Source organism: Podarcis tiliguerta (genome assembly GCF_965153285.1).
Source record: "Podarcis tiliguerta genome assembly, chromosome: 14".
In the NCBI taxonomy this organism is placed as follows: Eukaryota; Metazoa; Chordata; class Lepidosauria; order Squamata; family Lacertidae; genus Podarcis; species Podarcis tiliguerta.
The window spans coordinates 6,679,487-6,699,789 of record NC_139547.1 but is presented as its reverse complement, the minus strand read 5'-3'; the positions used below and the strand labels follow the sequence as shown (position 1 = coordinate 6,699,789).

The following is a 20,303-nucleotide window of genomic DNA, read 5'->3' as shown; positions in this document are numbered from 1 at the left end:
GGCAGCTTTTGCAACAGGCTCCTTGTTTGCTGACCGCGCTGTGTCTTCTGTTGCCTCTTAGGTCTTTCATTGAGATCTACAACAACTGCCTCTCGCGAGATCAGACTGAGAAGGTCATAGAGTCCTTGTTCAAGGAGTCAGGGTTCGAAGACAAAGAGGAGCTCACCTGGGAAGATTTTAACTACATGCTGCGGGACCACGACCAGGAGTTCCGCTTCACTCAACTCTGCGTTAAAGGTAATGGAAAAGGGAGAGCCCAGGCCTGAGCTTGCGGGGAGGGGGGGCATGGAAAGGCAAAATTAAGCAGCTGAATTGTTAGGTAAATTGGAATTTCCAGCCCTCACAATACTGGGGGAGCGTGGTTGGACTTGCAATGGAGAATCAGCCTTCCTTCTACTCCACCGGTGGGGAATCTTCTTAGCTCCACATCTCTTCCTGAAACCAACTTTGACAGGTGGGCAGGACAAACCACCTTCCGATCCCATGGCATCAATTATAACTCCCTTGTGTGGGATTGCCAAGCGCCCAACAGCCAGGTAGGTGGCTATCTGCAGGGCCGTAGCTAGAGAGTGGTGAGGTGGGCCCCCTCCAGGGGCGTAGGCAAGGGGGCCCCCACAAAATCGGCTTTAAAATATGTCCATAAATATAAATATTGATTATTGCCTTATAAGAAAAGGTTTTAAATAGAGGGTGAATTGAATGGGGGAGGGGTTTGGAGGAGAGGCGGAAAGAAGAGGCTGAGGGGGCACACTCTGGACAGTTCTGCCAGGGGTGTAAGATCACCAAGCCATGGCTCTGGCTGTCTGGCACTTGGGTTAAGCATCTCTTTACATCACCAATTTCCTGCTAGAAATGCCTCTGTGTATGTGTTCATCCACCTATAGTTACAATGCCATTGTCAGAAACAGACTATATGGACCTTTGGTCTGAGACGCAACCCTAAGAAGCTAGTGAGCTCTTTCTCTTCCCCTTATTCTGCAAAATCCTTCGTATGAACAGACATGACTTTCCTTATTCTGTCTCTCAAAGGAATTCCTGACAGATTCAGACAAAATGTGAGCAATCGAGCCTCCGTCATCGACAAGGATAGAAGCAACAAGTAAGCTCTCTGCTCAGCCACTGATCCTCTGTGAGCTGGGCTCATCTCAAGTGCGTCCGGCACTCGCTCCGCAGATACACAGCATACATTTAAAGCACATTTCCTCCTCTAAAGTATCCCAGGGACAATTACCACCACCCTCAACAAACTACAGTTACAAGGATTCTGTTTTGGGGTGTGTGTGTCAGGGATGTGCCTTAAATGTGTTTTAAAAGTATGATGTGTATTCCGTTTCTCTGCTAAGCTTTTTGCTGTGGTTATAGTTCCATTAATCAGCCCATTCCTTACAGTTAAGTGAAAGAGTAAATTCACCTACTGGTTTTGAAAGAAATTCCCACACATTGCTGCTTGACAGTGAAACTTAGCGTTGTTTATAGGGTATTCTCGTTCATGAAACATAGCTCCGGAGGGTCTTTTAACCATTTCCTCACTCTCCATTTTCCAGCTGAAATCCTTACCCTTCCGAAACAAAAAACAAAAATACCCTGCCACTTCCCCTGGTTTTTAAATGGTTGCTATGTAAGGTGTTTAAATTGGTTTGGAGGAGGAACGAAAGGTTGTGAGATGAACTTGTTTCTGCATATTTAAGGTAGTGCAGAGAGATAGGAGGAAGAGCCACGTTAAGGTTCTTTAAACGGCACTGAGTGAATTTCCACTGTGTTTCCTGGAGAGAGTGCTGAGGCCATTATGCCCTCTGGGCTACCACTGTGCCAAAGATATGTCTAACTGCAACCTGCTCATTCCTCTGAACAGTATTATTGCATGGGCTAAGCAGCAGTTAACCGGAGATCTTTGTTTCCAAAGAGTAAACGACGCTAGGCCTAAGGGCACTTCCAGACACAATGCCAATGAAAGTGCCGGGTGCTGTAAAAGGGTGTCACCCAGCATGTGATGTTATTGTCACTCCTTTAAAAAGGGTGTCACCCAGCATGCGATGTTATTGTGGTGCTAGCAGCAGCCAGCCCAGACTACCAGTCACGTAGAAAAACAACCTGATCCATAGGTCATGCATGCAAAATGACTTGGCTCCACTCGCTAGCATCTCCTTGCTTGAAACCCTGGAGAGCTGCTGCCGGTCAGTGTCGAACCAATGTGGTCTGGCTTGCTATAAGGCAGCTGTCCTATGTCTCTATTTGTTTTATTATATTTACAAATAAAATTGCATGCTGAGGAATCAAGGAAAAAAATAGTCTCAAGAGTGGAAAACATGGCATAAAACTCGCTCACATGACAGGGTAAATAAAATCATTTTAAGGCAGCATATAGAACAAAACACAGACGACCCCTGTCTAATTGATTCCGCAGTGTAGGTGCTGCTATGCTAAACACAACCGTATGGCTGCAAATCAGATGTCATAAGAAACTTCCCCAGAAACACCCTAAGAGGAATGCCTGTTCTGTTTTCCATGCAACTAGATTTTTAGCATTTTCCCATTATCAAACCCACTTTCTCTAGAAGAGCTACAGCTGTTATTCAGAAAACAAAATGCTAAAGAAGATGAGTTGTTTCTTCTGCCAGAAATGTGGCAGAATAAATAATCTGGGCATGGGAAATATTTAGGGAGGCCGGTGTTATTCACTTGCAGTGGGCAAACTTTTCCCCTCTAAGCAACCATAAAATCAAAGGGCTTGGGTCAGCTTTCTTGGTTCCAAGTCGTGTAATAGATAAGACTGTTCTCTGAAAGGCTATTATCTGCTTCCTTAAGCATCATCCTAAATCGGGAACAGCCCCTGATTCTGGAAGGAGATGCGACCTCTGGGGGAATGCCAGGGCAAAACCTGAGGAGGAGGCCAGGAAAAAAGTAAGTGCCTGATTGTATTTGTTAATAGCCTTCCAACGTGACATCTATTTAGATTAGAATTTATCATGGTGATCCCAAAACAGGCATTTTCTGCCACTGTAACTGCATTGTGGAACTCCCTTCCCTCTGCCATATGTGAAGCAGAAACCATCAGTTACATCAGATCTCATGTAGAGTCATATTTTTGTCCAGGGCCCTGTTTTTGTTTCTCTCCACTTTCTGAATTCCTGCTCTCCATATGCCTTTGAAGTGCTGTTTTATTCTGGATTTTTGTTTTAATAATATTGAGTTGTAGCCAAGTTGTAGCCAAGTTGGCACGTATCCATTTTACATGCTATTCCAGTTGCCCCAAGGGTAAGATTAGGACTGCAGCCCTGTACGCATTTACCTGGAAGTGAACCTCATTGTACTCCATTGGGCTTACTTCTGAGTAGACATCGGCTTCTTCTATGGGACCTTATGACGCACTTTTATGTTTTTATACGTGGGAGAGGAAACTTATAAAACATACATGCAGATGGCATCATTTCTTCTGAGTTGCTACTTCATTCTGCTATAGTACATAAGGGAAATAAAACAGTCCCTGGGGCAGGGGTGGGGGGTGGCAGATGTAAACATTCATATAGCATCACAGCTGATTTGCATTTTATGATTGTTCTCTGAAATGCCCAGCCTTTGTGTGCCTATAGCATCATAATATTTCCATATTCCTGTAAATGTCTTCCACCTTATCACCTCTGCCTGTGATGCAGCGCTTTGATGAGAATTGTTGTCCATTTCTGACGGACTCTCCCTTAGGCAAACACACAATGCTCATTTTATACACTGTTGAGTTTTGTTGATATCAATGACTTGTTTGCCTTGTGGTCAGCTTTTAGGCCACAGAGCAAAATCAATCCCTGGAAGGTATCCAAATATATCATTGTCTCGTCTGTGACAAAGCCTTGGCACTAACCTCAGAGGAAAGTAGTTAATGGACTTTATACCGTTGTGGTCTGAGGGCCAATGTACGTGTTGCATCAATGCTCAGCTTGGCTTTGTGTACTTAATTAAAGGACTGCAACTCCCCACATGAGCCAACCTGTACCTGGCACTTGCCATCTGAGGTGGCAACATGAGAATGGGTCTTTTTGGTGCTTCTTTGACATTTTGCTGTGTTCCTAACACAACAACAAAGTACTGTGACTCACCCTACTGTGACCAAAATTACCGTATTTTTTGCTCTCTAAGACTCACTTTTTCCCTCCTAAAAAGTAAGCGGAAATGTGTGTGCATCTTATGGAGTGAATGCAGGCTGCGCAGCTATTCAAGAAGCCAGAACAGCAAGAGGGATTGCTGCTTTCACTGCACAGCGATCCCTCTTGCTGTTCTGGCTTCTGAGATTCAGAATATTTTTTTCCCTGTTTTCCTCCTCCAAAAACTATGTGCGTCTTGTGGTCTGGTGCATCTTACAGAGCGAAAAATACGGTAGTTTATATATTTCAGCTGTGCTCAAGAACTATTTCTGCAATGTAATTGAGTTGGCAAATAAACATTTAATAATGGGGCATAATCAGTTTCTGGATTTGCTCCTTCTTGCAAACATCTTATACTGAGATTTCTGTACAGTAGTTTATTCTGGCACTACAGTCAAATGCACTGGCAAATAATTAGCATAGATTTTATTGCTGAGCAATGCTGTGTGCATAACTAGCTGTTCTGAGATTCCTAGTTAGGTTGGGTTGTCCTGATATCTTAAATCAGTGCCTTCTAAACAACACATTAGTAAATATGTTTTCAGTTCCTCAGAAGGAGGTTTACATTTTCTTATGAGACATTCTGAAGGTGTAGTAAAGTTAGGCAATTCATTTTTACTGAGGTCAGCGGTCCATGTATGTAAATAATGTCTGCTATAGATAAAACCTTCATCTGCTCTGTAGATCTTCTTTCAGCTTTTGGTTATATACATGAACTTCATAATCTTTGACAAGCTCCAAGATACTTTAAGAACAAACTTGTTGCCCATGAATGTATCAGCTTGCCTGGTTCTTTCTCTGAGGACCGCCTTTGTGTCCTCCTGCCATCTCAGGTGTGATGGAGAGCCAAATGAGATGGGTTTTCTGGTGTTGGTGGTCAAAGGTGATGGGTGTTGTGCCCCAACATCCGGAGGGCACTGGCCCCAGGATGGGCGGGGCTCTCCTAGTCAATTCATATCTTGGCAGCCTTGCAAATCCTCATATGGACCTTCACTCCCTTGTTGCAGGCTGTCCTTTCCCCAGCCCTATCTCTACACAGAGGCCCGGAGGGAGAAGTACCAGAGGAGCAAAATTCACCAGAAAGTCCAGCAGTTCAAGCGCTTCATTGAGAATTACCGTCGCCACATCATCTGCGTGGTGATATTCTCAGCCATCACGGTTGGGGTCTTTGTGGAGAGGGCATACTGTGAGTTACCAGCCTATTTAGCTCCACCAAGCCAACTGCTGCGCCCAGGACCTAGCGTGGCCAGCCAGGGCCGGAACTCCACATCCTCATTCATTGAGGAAGGAGAGATGTCTGTCTCCAGAGGAGGCAGTGAGTGGCAGCCCCAGCTAAGGATGCCACCACGTATGTATCTGCTTGCAGCACAAACTAACGCCAGACTCAAAAAAAGCGAGACCCAAGACTGCTGCAAGTAGAGCCTGTTAATTGCTAACGAGAGAAGTTTGTTGCTAAACTTCCCGGTCCTGCTTTTTAGTGGCTGCTTTGGAGATCCAGACCTATAGGGTCACAACTTTAGTTGCAGTGCTGTTGCTGTAAAATGAAGCTGAATAGCTCCACTATAACCCAGACCCCACCCCACTGGGCATGCAGTAAGAAGCAGGAGGGAAGTTCTTTCAGGGTGTGAGTATATTTGGTAACAAAACGTATTATTTAGAATGGCTTTGCATTGCCTTGCTCTTTCCCGGGAAGTAGTAAAGGGCTTGTAAGGCATGCCAGCATGTTTATAACCCCAGCCTGCTGAGAGGGGAGAATGGGAGCATGTGAGGTCCTCGTTCGTGCAGCAAACCATTTCTCCTCTGTCTCTAGATTATGGATTTGCAACGCCACCCACAGGAATTGCAGATACCACCTTTGTGGGCATCCTCATCTCTCGGGGAGCAGGAGCCAGCATCTCCTTCATGTACTCATTTATCCTGCTCACCATGTGCCGAAACCTCATCACTTTTCTGCGGGAGACCTTTTTCAATTGCTACATCCCTTTTGATTCTGCCGTGGACTTCCACCGTTGGATTGCAACCGGAGCCCTGATCTTTTCAGGTAGATTCTGAGAGGTCCCGCACACGTGTTCAAATGCCTTGCTTGGGTCGGCGAGGCACCTTATAAAATTTCCGGGGAAAAGAAATCATAACGATTAAATAATGATACGAGGAAAGTGCGTATCTACGGGACCGCCTCTCCCAGTATGCCCCACGGAGAGCCTCAAGGTCCATAAATAGCAACACCCTAGAGGTCCCGGGCCCTGAGGAAGTCAGATTAGCCTCAACCAGAGCCAGGGCCTTTTCAACACTGGCTCCAGCCTGGTGGAACGCTCTGTCTCATGAGACCAGGGCCCTGCGGGATCTGATTTCTTTCCGCAGGGCCTGTAAGACAGAGTTGTTCCGCCTGGCCTTTGGCTTGGAATCAACTTGATCCCCCCCCCCTTCCTTTTTCCTTTCTCCTTCTGTGATGGAACTCCTATTTGGGGACTTCCCTGGCTTTTTTCTGGCCCATGTAGGACCAGTCTGGAGAGTTGGCCTTGGTGTAGATTTGACGTTTTCATCCCCAAAAAGTTTTTGATTTGAGTTTCTGCTGAAATGAATCTTTTAATGTTTTAATGTTGTATTTTAATCTTGTTTTTAAGTTGTATTTTAATCAATTGTTTTATACCTGGTGTTAGCTGCCCTGAGCCCGGTTGTGGCTGGAGAGGGCAGGCTATAAATAAAATTTATCATCATCATCATCATCCATTTATCGTTGCCACGATAAAATACAATAAAAAGTACAAGAGCTAAGATCACCATTAAATACAGGAGCTGAAGACCACCAGCCAAAACACATAGAGTGACAAACGACACCTTAAAAGACCTAAGAGAAGTCCACTTACCTCCTTAGGTGGGTGGCTTTGCGGCCAGGCCTCAGGCCCCCACAGTGATCCGGCCAGGGGGCAGAGACTGGCACCCTACTTGCTGGTGCTTGGTCACACCGATGGAGCTGGGTGGGGCTGCCCTTGGGGAGTGGGTTCAGCTGGGCGGTTCCGTGGGGAATTTAAAGCATTGCCCTCTCTTGCCCCTCGCTGGATCACTGTGGCTCATGGGGCCTTGGCAAGCAATGGAAAAGTATTTGCTGAGTACCAATAGGAGAGCGATGTAGGTGCCAAGTGAGGAAACTGGGAAGCTGCTTTATAGTAAGTCAGTGTTGTCTACTCTGACTGGCAGCAGCTCTCTCATGATCAACACTGTTTTGTAACAATTCTTAAGTTTCTCATTTTTCCCATCTAAAATTCAGTTTTTCACATTTCCACAGCCACCTGCAATCTCTAAAAAATAAATAAATCCTGAAAATTCTTCATTTAGCTCTTCATTTATTTCTCCTAATGAACACATCTTGCCTGCAGTTTTGATTAATGCACACATTTTTGCAAGGAACTTGTAGTAATAGAATGCATTTTGTGTTATTTTCACGGTTATTTTTTATGCATGTTTCCACCTAATATATTCATTTAATTCATGTTTGGAGGGAAAACTGCACAATGAAATTCAGAGAAGTGCAACTTTCAAAGAGTTAGCTGTGTTTCAGTTCAAGGACTGTGAATTTGCTTTTAAAAAAAGAAAAAAAGAATGCTAACAGCCCGGAACAGATTTGAAATTGCTTTTATAATTGTTGCTGTGGATGCATTCTCTCACTGCTTTTGCACCCTGCAGTTCTGCACACCCTGGGCCATATTGTGAATGTCTACATCTTCTCAGTCACCCCTCTCAGCGTCCTGTCCTGCCTCTTCTCCAACACCTTTACAAACGATGGGTAAGTTGGGAGTGCCTTCTCGCCCATTATACATACCGTATTTTTCGCTCAATAAGATGCACCCAACCATAAGACACACCTAGTTTTTAGAGGAGGAAAACAAGAAACAAGAAAGCAATGCAAAGCAACGCAAAGCAACGCGAAGAGGCAGGAGCACTCCCGCTGCTCTCAAGAGGCTTTGCGTGGCTATCCCTGAAGCCAGGAGAGCAAGAGGGATCACTGCGCACCGATCCCTCTTGCTCTTCTGGCTTCTGGGATAGCTGCGCAGCCTGCATTCGCTCCATAAGACACACACACATTTCCCCTTACTTTTTAGGAGGGGGAAAGTGCGTCTTATAGAGCAAAAAATACGGTAATAGCTGAAGAACGCAAAGGAGAGTTGGGCAACCCAGATGGCTGGAGAAAGAACGGAAGCCATGATCTTTGAGCATTTTGTGCAGTTAGAGCTTTTTCTCACCACTGTTTTAGCATGGGAAGCCCAATACCTCTTTGGTGGATTTTGAAATATTGAACCAGTCTTTTGAATACTCCAAAAGTCATGTCTAGGCAACATTCTAAACCATGGGTAGGCAAACTAAGGCCCGGGGGCCGGATCCAGCCCAATCACCTTCTAAATCTGGCCCCTGGACTGTCTGGGAATCAGTGTGTTTTTACATGAGTAGAATGTGTGCTTTTATTTAAAATGCATCTCTGGGTTATTTGTGGGGTATAGGAATTCATTCACCCCCCCCCAAAAAAAATATAGTCTGCCCCCCCCAAGGTCTGAGGGACAGTGGACCGGACCCTGCTGGAAAAAGTTTGCTGACCCCTGTAACAGAGGCATTGAAACCAGCTGCATTGAATCGCAGTCTGCACATACCCTATTTTCACAAGATTGCTTCAACTTGGGCCCAAAGGAGAGGTCAAGATTCCTTGCTTTAAAATAATAGTACAGTGGTGCCTTGGGTTACATACACTTCAGGTTACATACGCTTCAGGTTACAGACTCCGCTAACCCAGTAATAGTACCTCGTATTAAGAATTTTGCTTCAGAATGAGAACAAAAATCACGCAGCAGTGGCACGGCAGCAGCGGGAGGCCCCATTAGCTAAAGTGGTGCTTCAGATTAATAACAGTTTCAGGTTAAGAACAGACCTCCGGAACAAATTAAGTACTTAACCAGAGGTACCACTGTAATGATGACTCATTCATGACTTCTTTCAAGGTCAGGGAGTGACAGTGGTATTCATCCTTTCCTCTGTATCCCCAGTCTGTATCACTGCACCTTCAAAACTGTTATGTTTTTCCTTTGTATAGTAAGCAATGACTTTGGGGGGAAACCGCACAGGGCAAAATCCAGGGTTCGCCTTCTCTCCTGCAGTTCCCCTCTTTTCAATGCCTTCACGTGGAGCTGCTTATTTCCAAAAACAGCAGTTAAGACAAATAAATAACACTTGGGCTGCAATCCTAATTGTCAATATCACTTTCGTTCCAGTCTGCGTTACTTGTTCTTATCAAGGCTTTACATTGTGCCGTCATTTATTTTCTTTCCAGGTCACAGTTTCCTCGCAAATATTATTGGTGGTTTTTTGAGACTGTCCCAGGTAAGGGCAGGTGGAGGTGTGGGCGCTTGGAGGGTGGGTGGGTTGCACCAGCAGGACCATAGCTGTCAACCGTCCCTTATTTGGCGGGAAACTCCCTTATCCCAGTGCCGTGTCCTGCTGCTGTCCCTTATTGATGATGTCCCTTAAATTTCCCAGGTTTCAAAGGAAGCAGCTCCTCTCCCTCCCTCCCTGCTGGCCAGGGAGGAGGGAGGCTCCAACTGTGTTGCTTGGCTGCGTTGCTCACCCAATAAGGAGTCTAAGAACGACTGGGGGGTGGAGCTTGCATGTCTTGTGCCAATCAAATCGGCCACAGTGGTTTTCCTTGCTGCATCCCCTTTGCCCTGTTGCTGCGCTGTGGGAATCACCACTTCAGGCTTCGTTTGGCTGCTGGCTGGGCTTTCTGCCTTTGGCTCAGAGGGCCTCAGAAGCTGAACATACCTGTGCCTTGAAAATCCCTTATTTTGGCTGCTGATCCCTTATTTTTGAGACCGCTAGCCCCTTATTTTCAAATCTGTAAGTTGACAGCTATGAGCAGGACCACACATGGCGGCTATCTGTTTTAACACGTGTTCATCTTTTTTTCCTTTCTCTCTCAGGCATGACTGGGGTGCTTCTTCTAGTTGTCCTCGCCATTATGTATGTCTTTGCAACTCACTATTTCCGGCGAATCAGCTTCCAGGGGTTCTGGATCACTCACCATCTCTACGTACTTCTCTATATCCTGGTAACTCACTCTGGAGCCCTGCCTCTACCCAAGTGCAATTGTAACAAAAGGCACACCCACACACCATCCGTTTAAAGCATGCACAAAGCTGCAGTTCCCAGCACCCTTAATAAACTACAGTTCCCAGGATTCTTGGGAGGAAACCGTGTGCTTTAAATGCATCGTGTGGATGTGACCAAATGTAAACAATGCACAGTGTCCGGATTTGGGGGAGATTGGCATTTGCAGTTTCTGCAATGAGGAAGCCCACATTCTCCATCCTGCTGTTGCTGGATGGATCAATGTTCTGGCTCGGCATGAGGCGGGTTTGGATGTTCATGGAGGCTTCTGGGTAGAGAAATATAGCTCTTTGCTTGTGCAAGATCCTTTGGTGCTCTGCCTGCCCACTTGAGCACAGTCGTGGAAGAAGAGGTTTTTCTTTTCTTCTCAATGCAATATAACTGAAGTGTTGGGTTACGATGTGTCCTCCAGGTTATCATCCACGGCAGCTACGCTCTGATCCAGCAGCCCCGCTTCCACATTTATTTCATTGTCCCAGCCCTTATCTATGGGGCAGACAAGCTCATCAGCCTGAGCAGGAAGAAGGTGGAAATTGCTGTTGTGAAGGCTGAACTTCTCCCATCAGGTACAACTTAGAAGTCTTCTGGTGCTGGTCCTCTCTCTGTTTAAAATACTTCCTGTCCTTGATCTATCACTAGTAACATCTAAGACAAGTGAGGAACCATTTCCAGCCCAGGAACCACATTCTGGGCAACCTTCCAAGAGTCACAGGCCAGTGGTGGGTGGGGCCAGATGCAGAAGTGGGTGGAGCAAGGAATGTAAAATAGGGTGTGTTCTTCCACAGACCACTCACAGTCCTTCATCTGGACAAGCAAGAAGCCCTGTCAGAGTTCACAGACACATTCCAGCCAGGCAGAAGCACTCCTGATTTGAAGCAGGGCCAATGAGGGGGTGTGGCCTGGAGAAGGGCGTGGCCTGGCAGAACTCCTGAGGGCTAGAGAGCTGCATTTGGCCATGGGACCTGAGGTTCCACACCCCTGATCTAAGATGACACTACCCTCCATCTCTGGTGCTAGGCTGCCATATTTGTCAGTGGCAGGAGCTGTTCTTCAAGGCAGCAGGGCTATCTTGAAGAGAGCTTTCTCAGGGGAGGGACAGGGAGGAAGGAAATGCTCCTTCTGGGCAGGAACAACTTTGACAACAGGAGCAGCTTAGGGCTCTTACTGGGCCCAGACAGGGGCAGCTCAGCCTGCTTAGCTGGGATTTGAGTGGACGGTATTGGGACCGGATATCTTTAGCTGAGATTCCAGATGACTAGATGACCCGTGGAGTTGGTCCAGTTCTATGATTCGTGCTTTAATGGCAGACATGCTCAGGCCTCTCCTTTTTCTTGGCTCAGGAGTCACTCGCCTCCAGTTCCAGAGGCCCCAGGACTTTGACTACAGGTCTGGGCAATGGGTGCGGATTGCCTGCTTATCTCTGGGGACCACTGAGTACCACCCCTTCACGTTGACCTCTGCCCCCCATGAGGACACATTGAGCCTGCACATTCGAGCAGCTGGGCCTTGGACAACTCGGCTGCGGGAGCTTTACTCCCCGGAAAGCATAGCAGAAATTGGCAAATATCCCAAGGTAAGGCTATAACGTCTCATTCTCTCCACCTCACCCACCCTAGCATAGATTTAAAGAACCGCGGTACAGAAATGTCTTCAATAGATACTTAAAAGCACTTGTGCTTTCTGGTTCCAACCACAGAATTGCTTCCTCTGCTACCAATTCAGAAAACTAAACAGGGAAGAGGAATCTGTGACCCACCAGACATTGCTAGGCTACAATTCCCATCATCCCTGACCATTGGCCACCATGGCTGGGGCTGATGGGAGTTGGAGTTCAGCAACACCTGGAGAGCCACAGGTTCCCCATTCCTGGCAAAAAGCCATCCCTCCAATACCTACCCCAAACTATTAGTTGTAGGCAGAAGTCAGCTCTTGCTAACTAGACTTAGTGGGAGTCATCCTACTCTGTCATCTGAGCAAAGGAGCAAGCCGTGCTGGCCCTCAGGCTCCCTGAGTGGGTCCCTCTTCCTCATGTCTCATGAAATGTTTATTCTGTTCTCCTCTCCTTCTGCAACCGCTGCCTTAAGAGACGAGTCTGCACCTATGCTGTTTTTCTCTCTCTTGACCATGCCACTCTTTGAATGCTAAGGCAGGGCAGGGCAGAAGGCAGAGACACCAGGGAGGAAAAGGAAATGATCTAGCGGGCACCCTTCTGGGGTGTGGGCTCAGCAGGGGCTCAATCGTGCCAAGCTCTGGTGCCAGCCTGGGAGCAAGTGAAGTTTTGTTTTCATCTCTCTCTCTCTCTCTCTCCAGCTCTACCTGGATGGACCTTTTGGAGAGGGGCACCAGGAATGGAACAAGTTTGAAGTGTCTGTGCTGGTGGGAGGAGGCATCGGGGTGACGCCCTTTGCGTCCATCCTCAAAGATCTCGTTTTCAAGTCATCAGTTGGGTCCAGGATCTTGTGCAAGAAGGTGAGGTTGAAGGAATGGAGAAATGGCTGGATTCTTGTCCTTGCTAGCCACTGAGTCAGTGTTAAGGGGCTTGGTGTGGTTCTCAAAGCATAAGATGTGTCTCCCATAGCAGTTAGCAGAAGAGATGTGAACTTTACTTTGAGACCTCTTGCACCCTTTTAAAAATATCTCTAGAGAACCTAATACAGAGCACATATGCCACCATCCTGTTCCCATAGAGGTTTTGTGGACTATATAAGTACAGTGGTCCCTCAGGTTACAGACGCTTCAGGTTACAGACTCCGCTAACCCAGAAATAGTAGCTCGGGTTAAGAACTTTGCTTCAGGATGAGAACAGAAATCATGCTCTGGTAGTGCAGCAGCAGCAGGAGGCCCCATTAGCTAAAGTGGTACCTCAGGTTAAGAAGTTTCAGGTTAAGAACGGACCTCCAGAACGAATTAAGTTCTTAACCCGAGGTACCACTGTAACAGAAAATGAGCAATCATATTTCTTACATAGTTCCCCCTGACTTTACAGCCTCTCCTTTGGAAGCCTTAAACCAACCTCCTTCAAGCTGGTACCGACCAGATATTGTAGGACTCCATTTCCCAGTATCTCCAGCCAGCATGACCAATGGTCAGAAATGATGGGAGTTGTAGTCAGCAACATCTGGAGGACACCACATTTGCTACCCCATCCGTAGAAGCTTCAGCATGCTTTCTCCTAACACGGGGTGCTTAATATTCCCACAATGAAGAACTTGTGATGTATAATCACTTGGAATTAGACCTTGAAAATTGCAGGAGTTGCAACTCTACTGAGCTTAGCTTGGTATGCACAAGCAATCACTGGGCTCGGATTAGAAGATCCAAAAGGATCACAGCAAGTGATGGTGAAATGATAATGGACGCAGAGGTCAAAGCATGAAGTTCTGACATGGCCCAGCGAGGTTTCCTGATGCAATTTAGAAGACCAAAGGAGGTCAATGACAGGCCTCTAGATTCAGCCCATGGAGTTGAAAGGATGAGAGGGGTCCAGGTGAGTGGAGAGGTTTCGATGCAAGAGCTTGGAAGGAGGAGCCCATTCAGCAGGTGCAGGTGTCGTTTCAGGGGATTTCTGATAACGGCCTGGCTCACTTTCCCCTTGTTCCCAGATCTATTTCATTTGGGTGACGCGGACCCAGCGGCAGTTTGAGTGGATGGCCGACATCATCCGAGAGGTGGAGGAGAACGATCAGTGCGATCTGGTCTCTGTGCACATCTATATCACACAGCTGGCGGAGAAGTTTGACCTGCGCACCACCATGCTGGTGAGCCCCTACATGCCAAAACTGCAGAGCAGCCAGACACATATGTGCAGAAAACCTGAGTTGACGTTGGTTCTGATTCCGCTTTAAAGAGCAGGTTTTCGCAGGGAAAGCTCAGGGCAAAATAGAAAAAAATGCTTGGACACAGTGTGTTAAAGTGGGGACATCTGCCTGGAAGGAGCAAGGCAAAAGGTTAAGTCTAGATATGCCCTAAGTTTTTTTACATATGAAGATAAAAGCAAAAGCACAACACCAGTGACCTTCCCAGTTGCTCCTGCTGTTTCTTCTGTCAGACGAGAAAAATTGTGCTGCGCACAATTGACAGATACTAGAGCTGGTGTAGCATAGTGTATACGAGACTGGCTACAATTCAGGAAATCCCTGGTTTGAATTTCTCCTTTGGCATGAATGCTATCTCAGCCTCAGTCCCCGCATTTGCAAGATAGGGAGCATAATAATAATAATAATAATAATAATAATATTAATAATAATAATGCCTACCTTAAAAGGTGGTTGTAAGGCTTGCAGTTGTGTGCAAAGTGCTTTGAACATGTGAAAGTGATATACTCTACAAGTGTTAAGTATTATTAATTAGTAGGTCCTTCTTTTATGTATAAAATTCAGTATCACTTTATTTATATTTAATAACTTTAGACATATTACCTGAGCTGTTCTGGCTGTTACCTTATTAGTTTTCCCACCAACCCACATGTCTTTTTTAAAAAAAAAAAATTCATTAGTTTATGCATGAATTTATATACCAGTTTTCACTTCCGCATAGTTTCCCTCCCTGAAGCAGTTCACAAGGATAATAAAATAGTGAGAAGAAAATAAATTTAAAACCCATAATTAACACTAAAAATAGCAGTGTCATCAGCCTCCGAGCATGAAGAAGTATGGAAAGTGTGTCTAAACAAAACAGGTTTAATGATCTTTCTGAAAATGGGAAAGGAGGGGATTAAAGAAGCCTTCCGGAAGAGGGAGTTTCCAAACCTAGGTGCAGCCACCAAGAAGACCCTGTCCTGCATTTCCAACAAGCCCACGTGAGACATTGTTGGGATTGTGCAGCAGAGCCTCCCCAAAGCTCTTAACAGGCAGGCAGAGTTGTGCTGAAGCTGGTGGTCCTTCAGATATTCTAGATACAAATTGTATATTAAATTAAACTAGTATACCCGTAGATCTCCACATCATGTTCCTGGCTACATGCCTGGATCAGAACATTGCTTGTTCTAACAAGATCTGCTTCTATGTTGGGGGATCTAGAATGACAAGGTGGTGATAATGGTGGCTGTGAGCAGTGGGTTCCTTCCCCCGACACAAGCCATACTCTGACCGTCACCGTCTCTCTTTCTAGTACATCTGCGAGCGGCACTTCCAGAAGGTCCTCAACCAGAGCTTGTTCACCGGCCTGCGCTCTGTCACCCACTTTGGGCGACCGCCATTTCTCCCTTTCTTCTGCTCACTGCAAGAGGTCCACCCTGAGGTCAGTGCTGGCAATGGGCAGAGGGCTCCTGTGGGCAGTTGTGGGATTCAGTTTTGTGCATTGTATATGAACAGACTTCATGCAACAGAGGGGATCTTATGCTAGCCAAGCGTGCTTGCTAAATGGAACACAGGAAGCTGCTGCCTCCGAGCTCAGATGTTTGCTCACTGAGATGTTTTCCCCATCATCTGCTCCCTGAGATCATTTTAAATTGGGATCCTAGGGAATGAACTGGGGACTTTTCTGCAAGCAAAGCAGGCCAGCAGCCACAGAGCTATGGCCCCTTCCTGAAAGGATGAGGAGAGCTACCACAACAAGCTTCCAAAAGAGTAATTAGCAGTGCTGCCTGTGATGTTTCATCGCTTAGCATCCCTCTGGTGCAGGGGAGAGAATTTGATCCAGCCACTGGGTCAGATTCCTATCTCTCCTGTTGTTGGGACAAAAAGCAACAATGCATTTTAGACAGTTACCTGTACCAGGGACGGCTGACGATAGACAGAAAGGGGACCTATTTTTACTCCTGTTGGTTCCTTCTTGTTGGCATATAGATCACTTCCTTCCATACTTTGACTTCTTCCTTCTTCTTCAGCCAGTCTTCCTTCTTTGTCCTAGTGTTAGGACCACTTTCCTTTAGCCTCATGACTCCAAAGTGGGTGCCTGTGAGCTTGTGCTCTGAAGTTAACTTTGTTTTATTCTTTCAAGGCCCCCGTAGGGAATTCAGTTGTGCTGTTGATCCAGCCACAACTTTCTTTGCCCCTAACCTGACCTCATGTACATGGATGTAAGCAGGCAGCATTTTCCATCCTTTCCTACATTTGTCACAATGTAGGAATTTCCCCCCTTCCACTACACTCCGGCTTCTGCTAAAACCTGCTATTCTTCTCGCTATCCGTTATGCCTGAAACTAACTCAGGGAATTACGTCATTAATAAATAAATAAATGAAAAGATAACTAGACGGGTGAGAGACCATTGAACTTGTGCCAGGATTTATTTATTTTTTTTGAACAGCACTCTCAGGTCGGATTGACCTTTATCACATAAAAAGTATGCCATGAGTTAGTTCCTTTCCTCATTGCAGTGCTCCATTTGTATGTTGTGTAAAGAAAGAAAGATCAGCTGATGCCATGGAGGTTTTACAGCATGATGTATGTCACACAGTAGCAATCGTCAGTTGAAAAGTCGGTCATGTGGAATCTATAAATCAGCTGCCTGCCTAGATGGCAAACATTGTGGGTTCTCCCTTATGTGTGTCTATCCCTGATTGAGGAAGGGATTTGCTCTTAAGGCACAGAAGCAGGGCCAGGACAACCAGGCGGTGTGTGTGTGTGTGTGTGTGGAGTTGCAGCCCTTGCTCTGCAATTGTAGCGGACGCACATCAAGCGGGTGGTTGGGTATTTATAGAAATCTGCATTTAGGAAAGTCTTCCTCTACACATGCTTCAGAATGAGATGGTAGAAACTTGAGGTGGTAGAATAAACAAAACAAAACAAAATCATGGAAGTAGAAAAGGAGACAAGGGGTCTCTCTGGACTTCCATTTCATTCCACATTTGTGATTATTTCTGCTCATGATGCTATTGGGACCACCACACACAATCCCATTTCCATTTTTGCGCCTGCAGAAGTTTTCGGGCCATCACACTGCTTCACTTCCAATCAGTGCATAGCCTGTAACTTCCTGCAAAGATTCGGTAACTTTTTATACCACAAATGTTCTGGAGCATGTCCTTTGTTATGGCCTTTCTGGACAGCAGTAATGGGATATGGTTGGGGAAGGATCGCAGGAGAAACTAAAGCAGAATAAATCACCCACTGATGCTGTATCAAGAATGTGCTGCGGGATACATCCGCAATAAAACACTCGTCTGGAGAGGGGCCCTAGGGTTTAAAAATGTCCTCTCTGCTGTTCAATGTTGGGAGAGCTGTAGCTCAGTGGTAGAGCCCTTGTTTTATATGCAAAAGGAGCAAGGTTCAATCCTCCGGTATCTGCAGTTAAAACTTGAAAGGATCAGACAACAGATGACAGGGAAAGACATTCACACTGGCGGCTGGCCTGCAGCAGTGGCGTAGCGTGGGTTGTCAGCACCCGGGGCAAGGCAAGTAATTTGCGCCCCCCCCCCCCAGATAGTCCCACGCTCTCTCTCCACACCGCACCGCACGCCTGGCACCCTCCCCTCCACAGTGGGCGGCGACCCGGCGGCTCGGATCGGATTCGCACAGCCAGCACTGCAGTGAGAGAGAGTGAGTGAGCCAGGTAGGGGCAGAGAGCTGCAAGTGCGAGCGCGAGCGCCCCAGATGTTGCCCCCGGTGCGGCCGGGCCCCCCTGCACCCCCCACGCTACGCCACTGGCCTGCAGTATGTGCAGAGAATGCCAGGCTACGTAGAGAAATAGTCCGACTTCTTATAAGGCGGCTTCCTATGATTTCTTTTGTTTTAGAACATGGGGGAGCATTTCACACTGGCGTGCCCCACGTGTGACCTCAAATGATCCAGCTCATGTCTGCAATCTCTTCTGCTTCTCCTTCTCTTTCTCCTTCTAGAGCAGGCCTCTGCCATGGATGCATTTAGGCATCACCTGGAGCTTAGAGCCTGACCCAAGAAAGTGGGACGTGGCGCTCCCCTTTTTGCGGTTCACTTATTTTGAGACATCCATTTATTTAAAGAATGCCTATTGAGATCAAGCAGGTGCCTTCCCTGTATTCTCTTTGGCACCTGCTGAAAACATTCTTGTCTAGACAAACCTACCAAGACGCTTAGGAAGTTGATGTGAATTTTAACCTATTTTACTGTTTCAACTTTTTGTATGTTTTTAACTATTGCTGTTGGATTTTCTTGTTTTAGCTTTAAGTCTTTTGAATATTGTTGTTGTTGTTATTATGACAATCAAGTGGTGTATAAATTTCATGAAATAAATACATAAAATGCTCTTCTAATGACCCGCTAGAGTGGAAGGAGCCCAAAAGTGCTGTTCGCTCGGCTATGTCTATTTCCTTTCTTTCCTCTCTTCTGCTCCTGCCCAATGTATTGGGTATTGCCTGGTGACCAAGTTCTTTTGGTTTGTTCTTTCCAGGTGAGGAAGATTGGTGTGTTCAGCTGTGGTCCTCCAGGCATGACCAAGAATGTGGAGAAAGCATGTCAGAAGATCAACAAGCGCGATCAAGCCTATTTTGTCCATCACTATGAGAACTTTTAGCCCTTTAGCAGACTGCTGTGCTTCCGGGGGCTGAATGCCCATCTCCCCAACCAGCTGTCTTCTTTCCAGTGTGCGTTGTTGGACAGTGGTTTACATTGGATTCTTACTTTTAGCACCATAAGGACAGCTGTACTTTTTATCCCTGCGTAGAATTTTAATGCCTCTGATGCCTGAGAAGTTACTGCTGCATGGACTGGAAACATAGCTCTAGCACTCGCTTGTTTGAATGTAGATGGAAAGTGATGTGACATCCTATTCATGGAGCATTAGTGCAATGGTAAACCAGTGTGAAATTGGTTTAAGGGTCGAATTTATCTTAATGCTGCCAGCTTTTTTAAGTGTACATAATTTCCCCTCGTATATTCAATAAACATTTTCCAATCTTCTCCAAACGTATGTTCTTCTTGTTCTGTTATTCTATATGTTAAGTCTGCAAGCTGCACATAATTTCATCATCTTAAGTTGCCATTCTTCTTTAGTTGGGACCTCATTCGTTTTCCATTTTGGGGGCTAACAAAACATGGGCCGCAGCAGTGGCATCCATAAATAACCTTTTATGATGGATGTAATAATGGAATACTGAATGGTTTTGTTTATGTAAAATATGCAGGGATTTATGATATGCAGAATGAACCATGGAAAGATAAGAGGGGAAGTCATTGATATTTTAAGAATGTTTAAATGAGTATTCAAAATTGTAAAACAGAAAATCATATATATATATTAATAAAATCACACACACACACACACACAGATTTAAGGGTCTAGGCTTTTTGCAAAGAACCCTAGATATTGTAACTTTGTCAGGGTGTTAGATGACTTATTTAGGAAAACTCTTCACAGGGATGGGGAATCTGTGTTGTTGTTGGACTCCAACTCCTATCAGCCCCAACAACCAGGATTTTCCATTCCCTTTGTACAACTAAAGTTCCTAAGGTGAGAACTGAAATGGTTACATAGCTTTGACCAGCTTAGGTGTCTGAACATCACCTAACTTCTTTGTTATCGCTTGTGTTTGTTTGCCTTTGTTGTGTTTAGCTGATAGCTTTCACCTTTAGAAGGAGACTTATGGTGGATAACTTAGTCAATAGCTACTACAGAAACAGTTTAGCTCTGAGGACCAGATGCTGGAGTCAAACAGCCAGTGATGTAGTGGAGTGAACTTGGGGGAGCACAACTTTGCTACAGTTCTTTTTTCTTTTTTCTTTCTGCAGAAAGTTCAACATTATGATCAGGAATACAGTAGTACCTTGCTTTACAACCATAATCCATTCTGGAGATCCAGTTGTAAACCAAAACAGGTTGTAACCCAAGGCGCGCTTTCACCAATGGGGCCTCCCCAAAAGGGGGGGGGGCTTGTAATCCCCCCAAAATGAGTTGTAATCCAAAAAAAGGAACACACGCTTCCAGGTTTGACATGGTTATAATCCAAAACGGTTGTAATCCAAAATGGTTGCAAACCAAGGTACCACTGTAATGTCTGCCAGTGTTGTAAAGTGGAAGGGTTATAATTAGAGGTGCATGAATCTGCCAGTTTTGGTTTTTCTCAATTTCCCATTCCCTCCCCCCCCCCAGCCTTAAATTC

General features: G+C 45.8%; 1 protein-coding gene across 2 annotated transcripts in view; it reads left to right on the top strand.

Moving 5' to 3' along the window:
• DUOX2 (dual oxidase 2) overlaps positions 1 to 19,110 on the top strand; it is a 52,578-nt gene extending 33,468 nt beyond the window's left edge. For both annotated transcript variants that reach the window (XM_083412947.1, XM_083412948.1), the window contains 14 exons: positions 62 to 237; positions 1,030 to 1,099; positions 2,806 to 2,901; positions 5,144 to 5,322; positions 5,947 to 6,177; positions 7,821 to 7,920; positions 9,454 to 9,503; positions 10,100 to 10,227; positions 10,699 to 10,852; positions 11,627 to 11,859; positions 12,597 to 12,755; positions 13,889 to 14,044; positions 15,396 to 15,524; positions 18,596 to 19,110. In XM_083412947.1, the coding sequence (XP_083269073.1) occupies positions 62 to 237; positions 1,030 to 1,099; positions 2,806 to 2,901; positions 5,144 to 5,322; positions 5,947 to 6,177; positions 7,821 to 7,920; positions 9,454 to 9,503; positions 10,100 to 10,227; positions 10,699 to 10,852; positions 11,627 to 11,859; positions 12,597 to 12,755; positions 13,889 to 14,044; positions 15,396 to 15,524; positions 18,596 to 18,718 (1,984 nt within the window). In that variant the 3' untranslated portion in view covers positions 18,719 to 19,110. The remainder of the gene's footprint in view (positions 1 to 61; positions 238 to 1,029; positions 1,100 to 2,805; positions 2,902 to 5,143; positions 5,323 to 5,946; positions 6,178 to 7,820; positions 7,921 to 9,453; positions 9,504 to 10,099; positions 10,228 to 10,698; positions 10,853 to 11,626; positions 11,860 to 12,596; positions 12,756 to 13,888; positions 14,045 to 15,395; positions 15,525 to 18,595) is intronic.
• Positions 19,111 to 20,303: the final 1,193 nt, after the last annotated feature.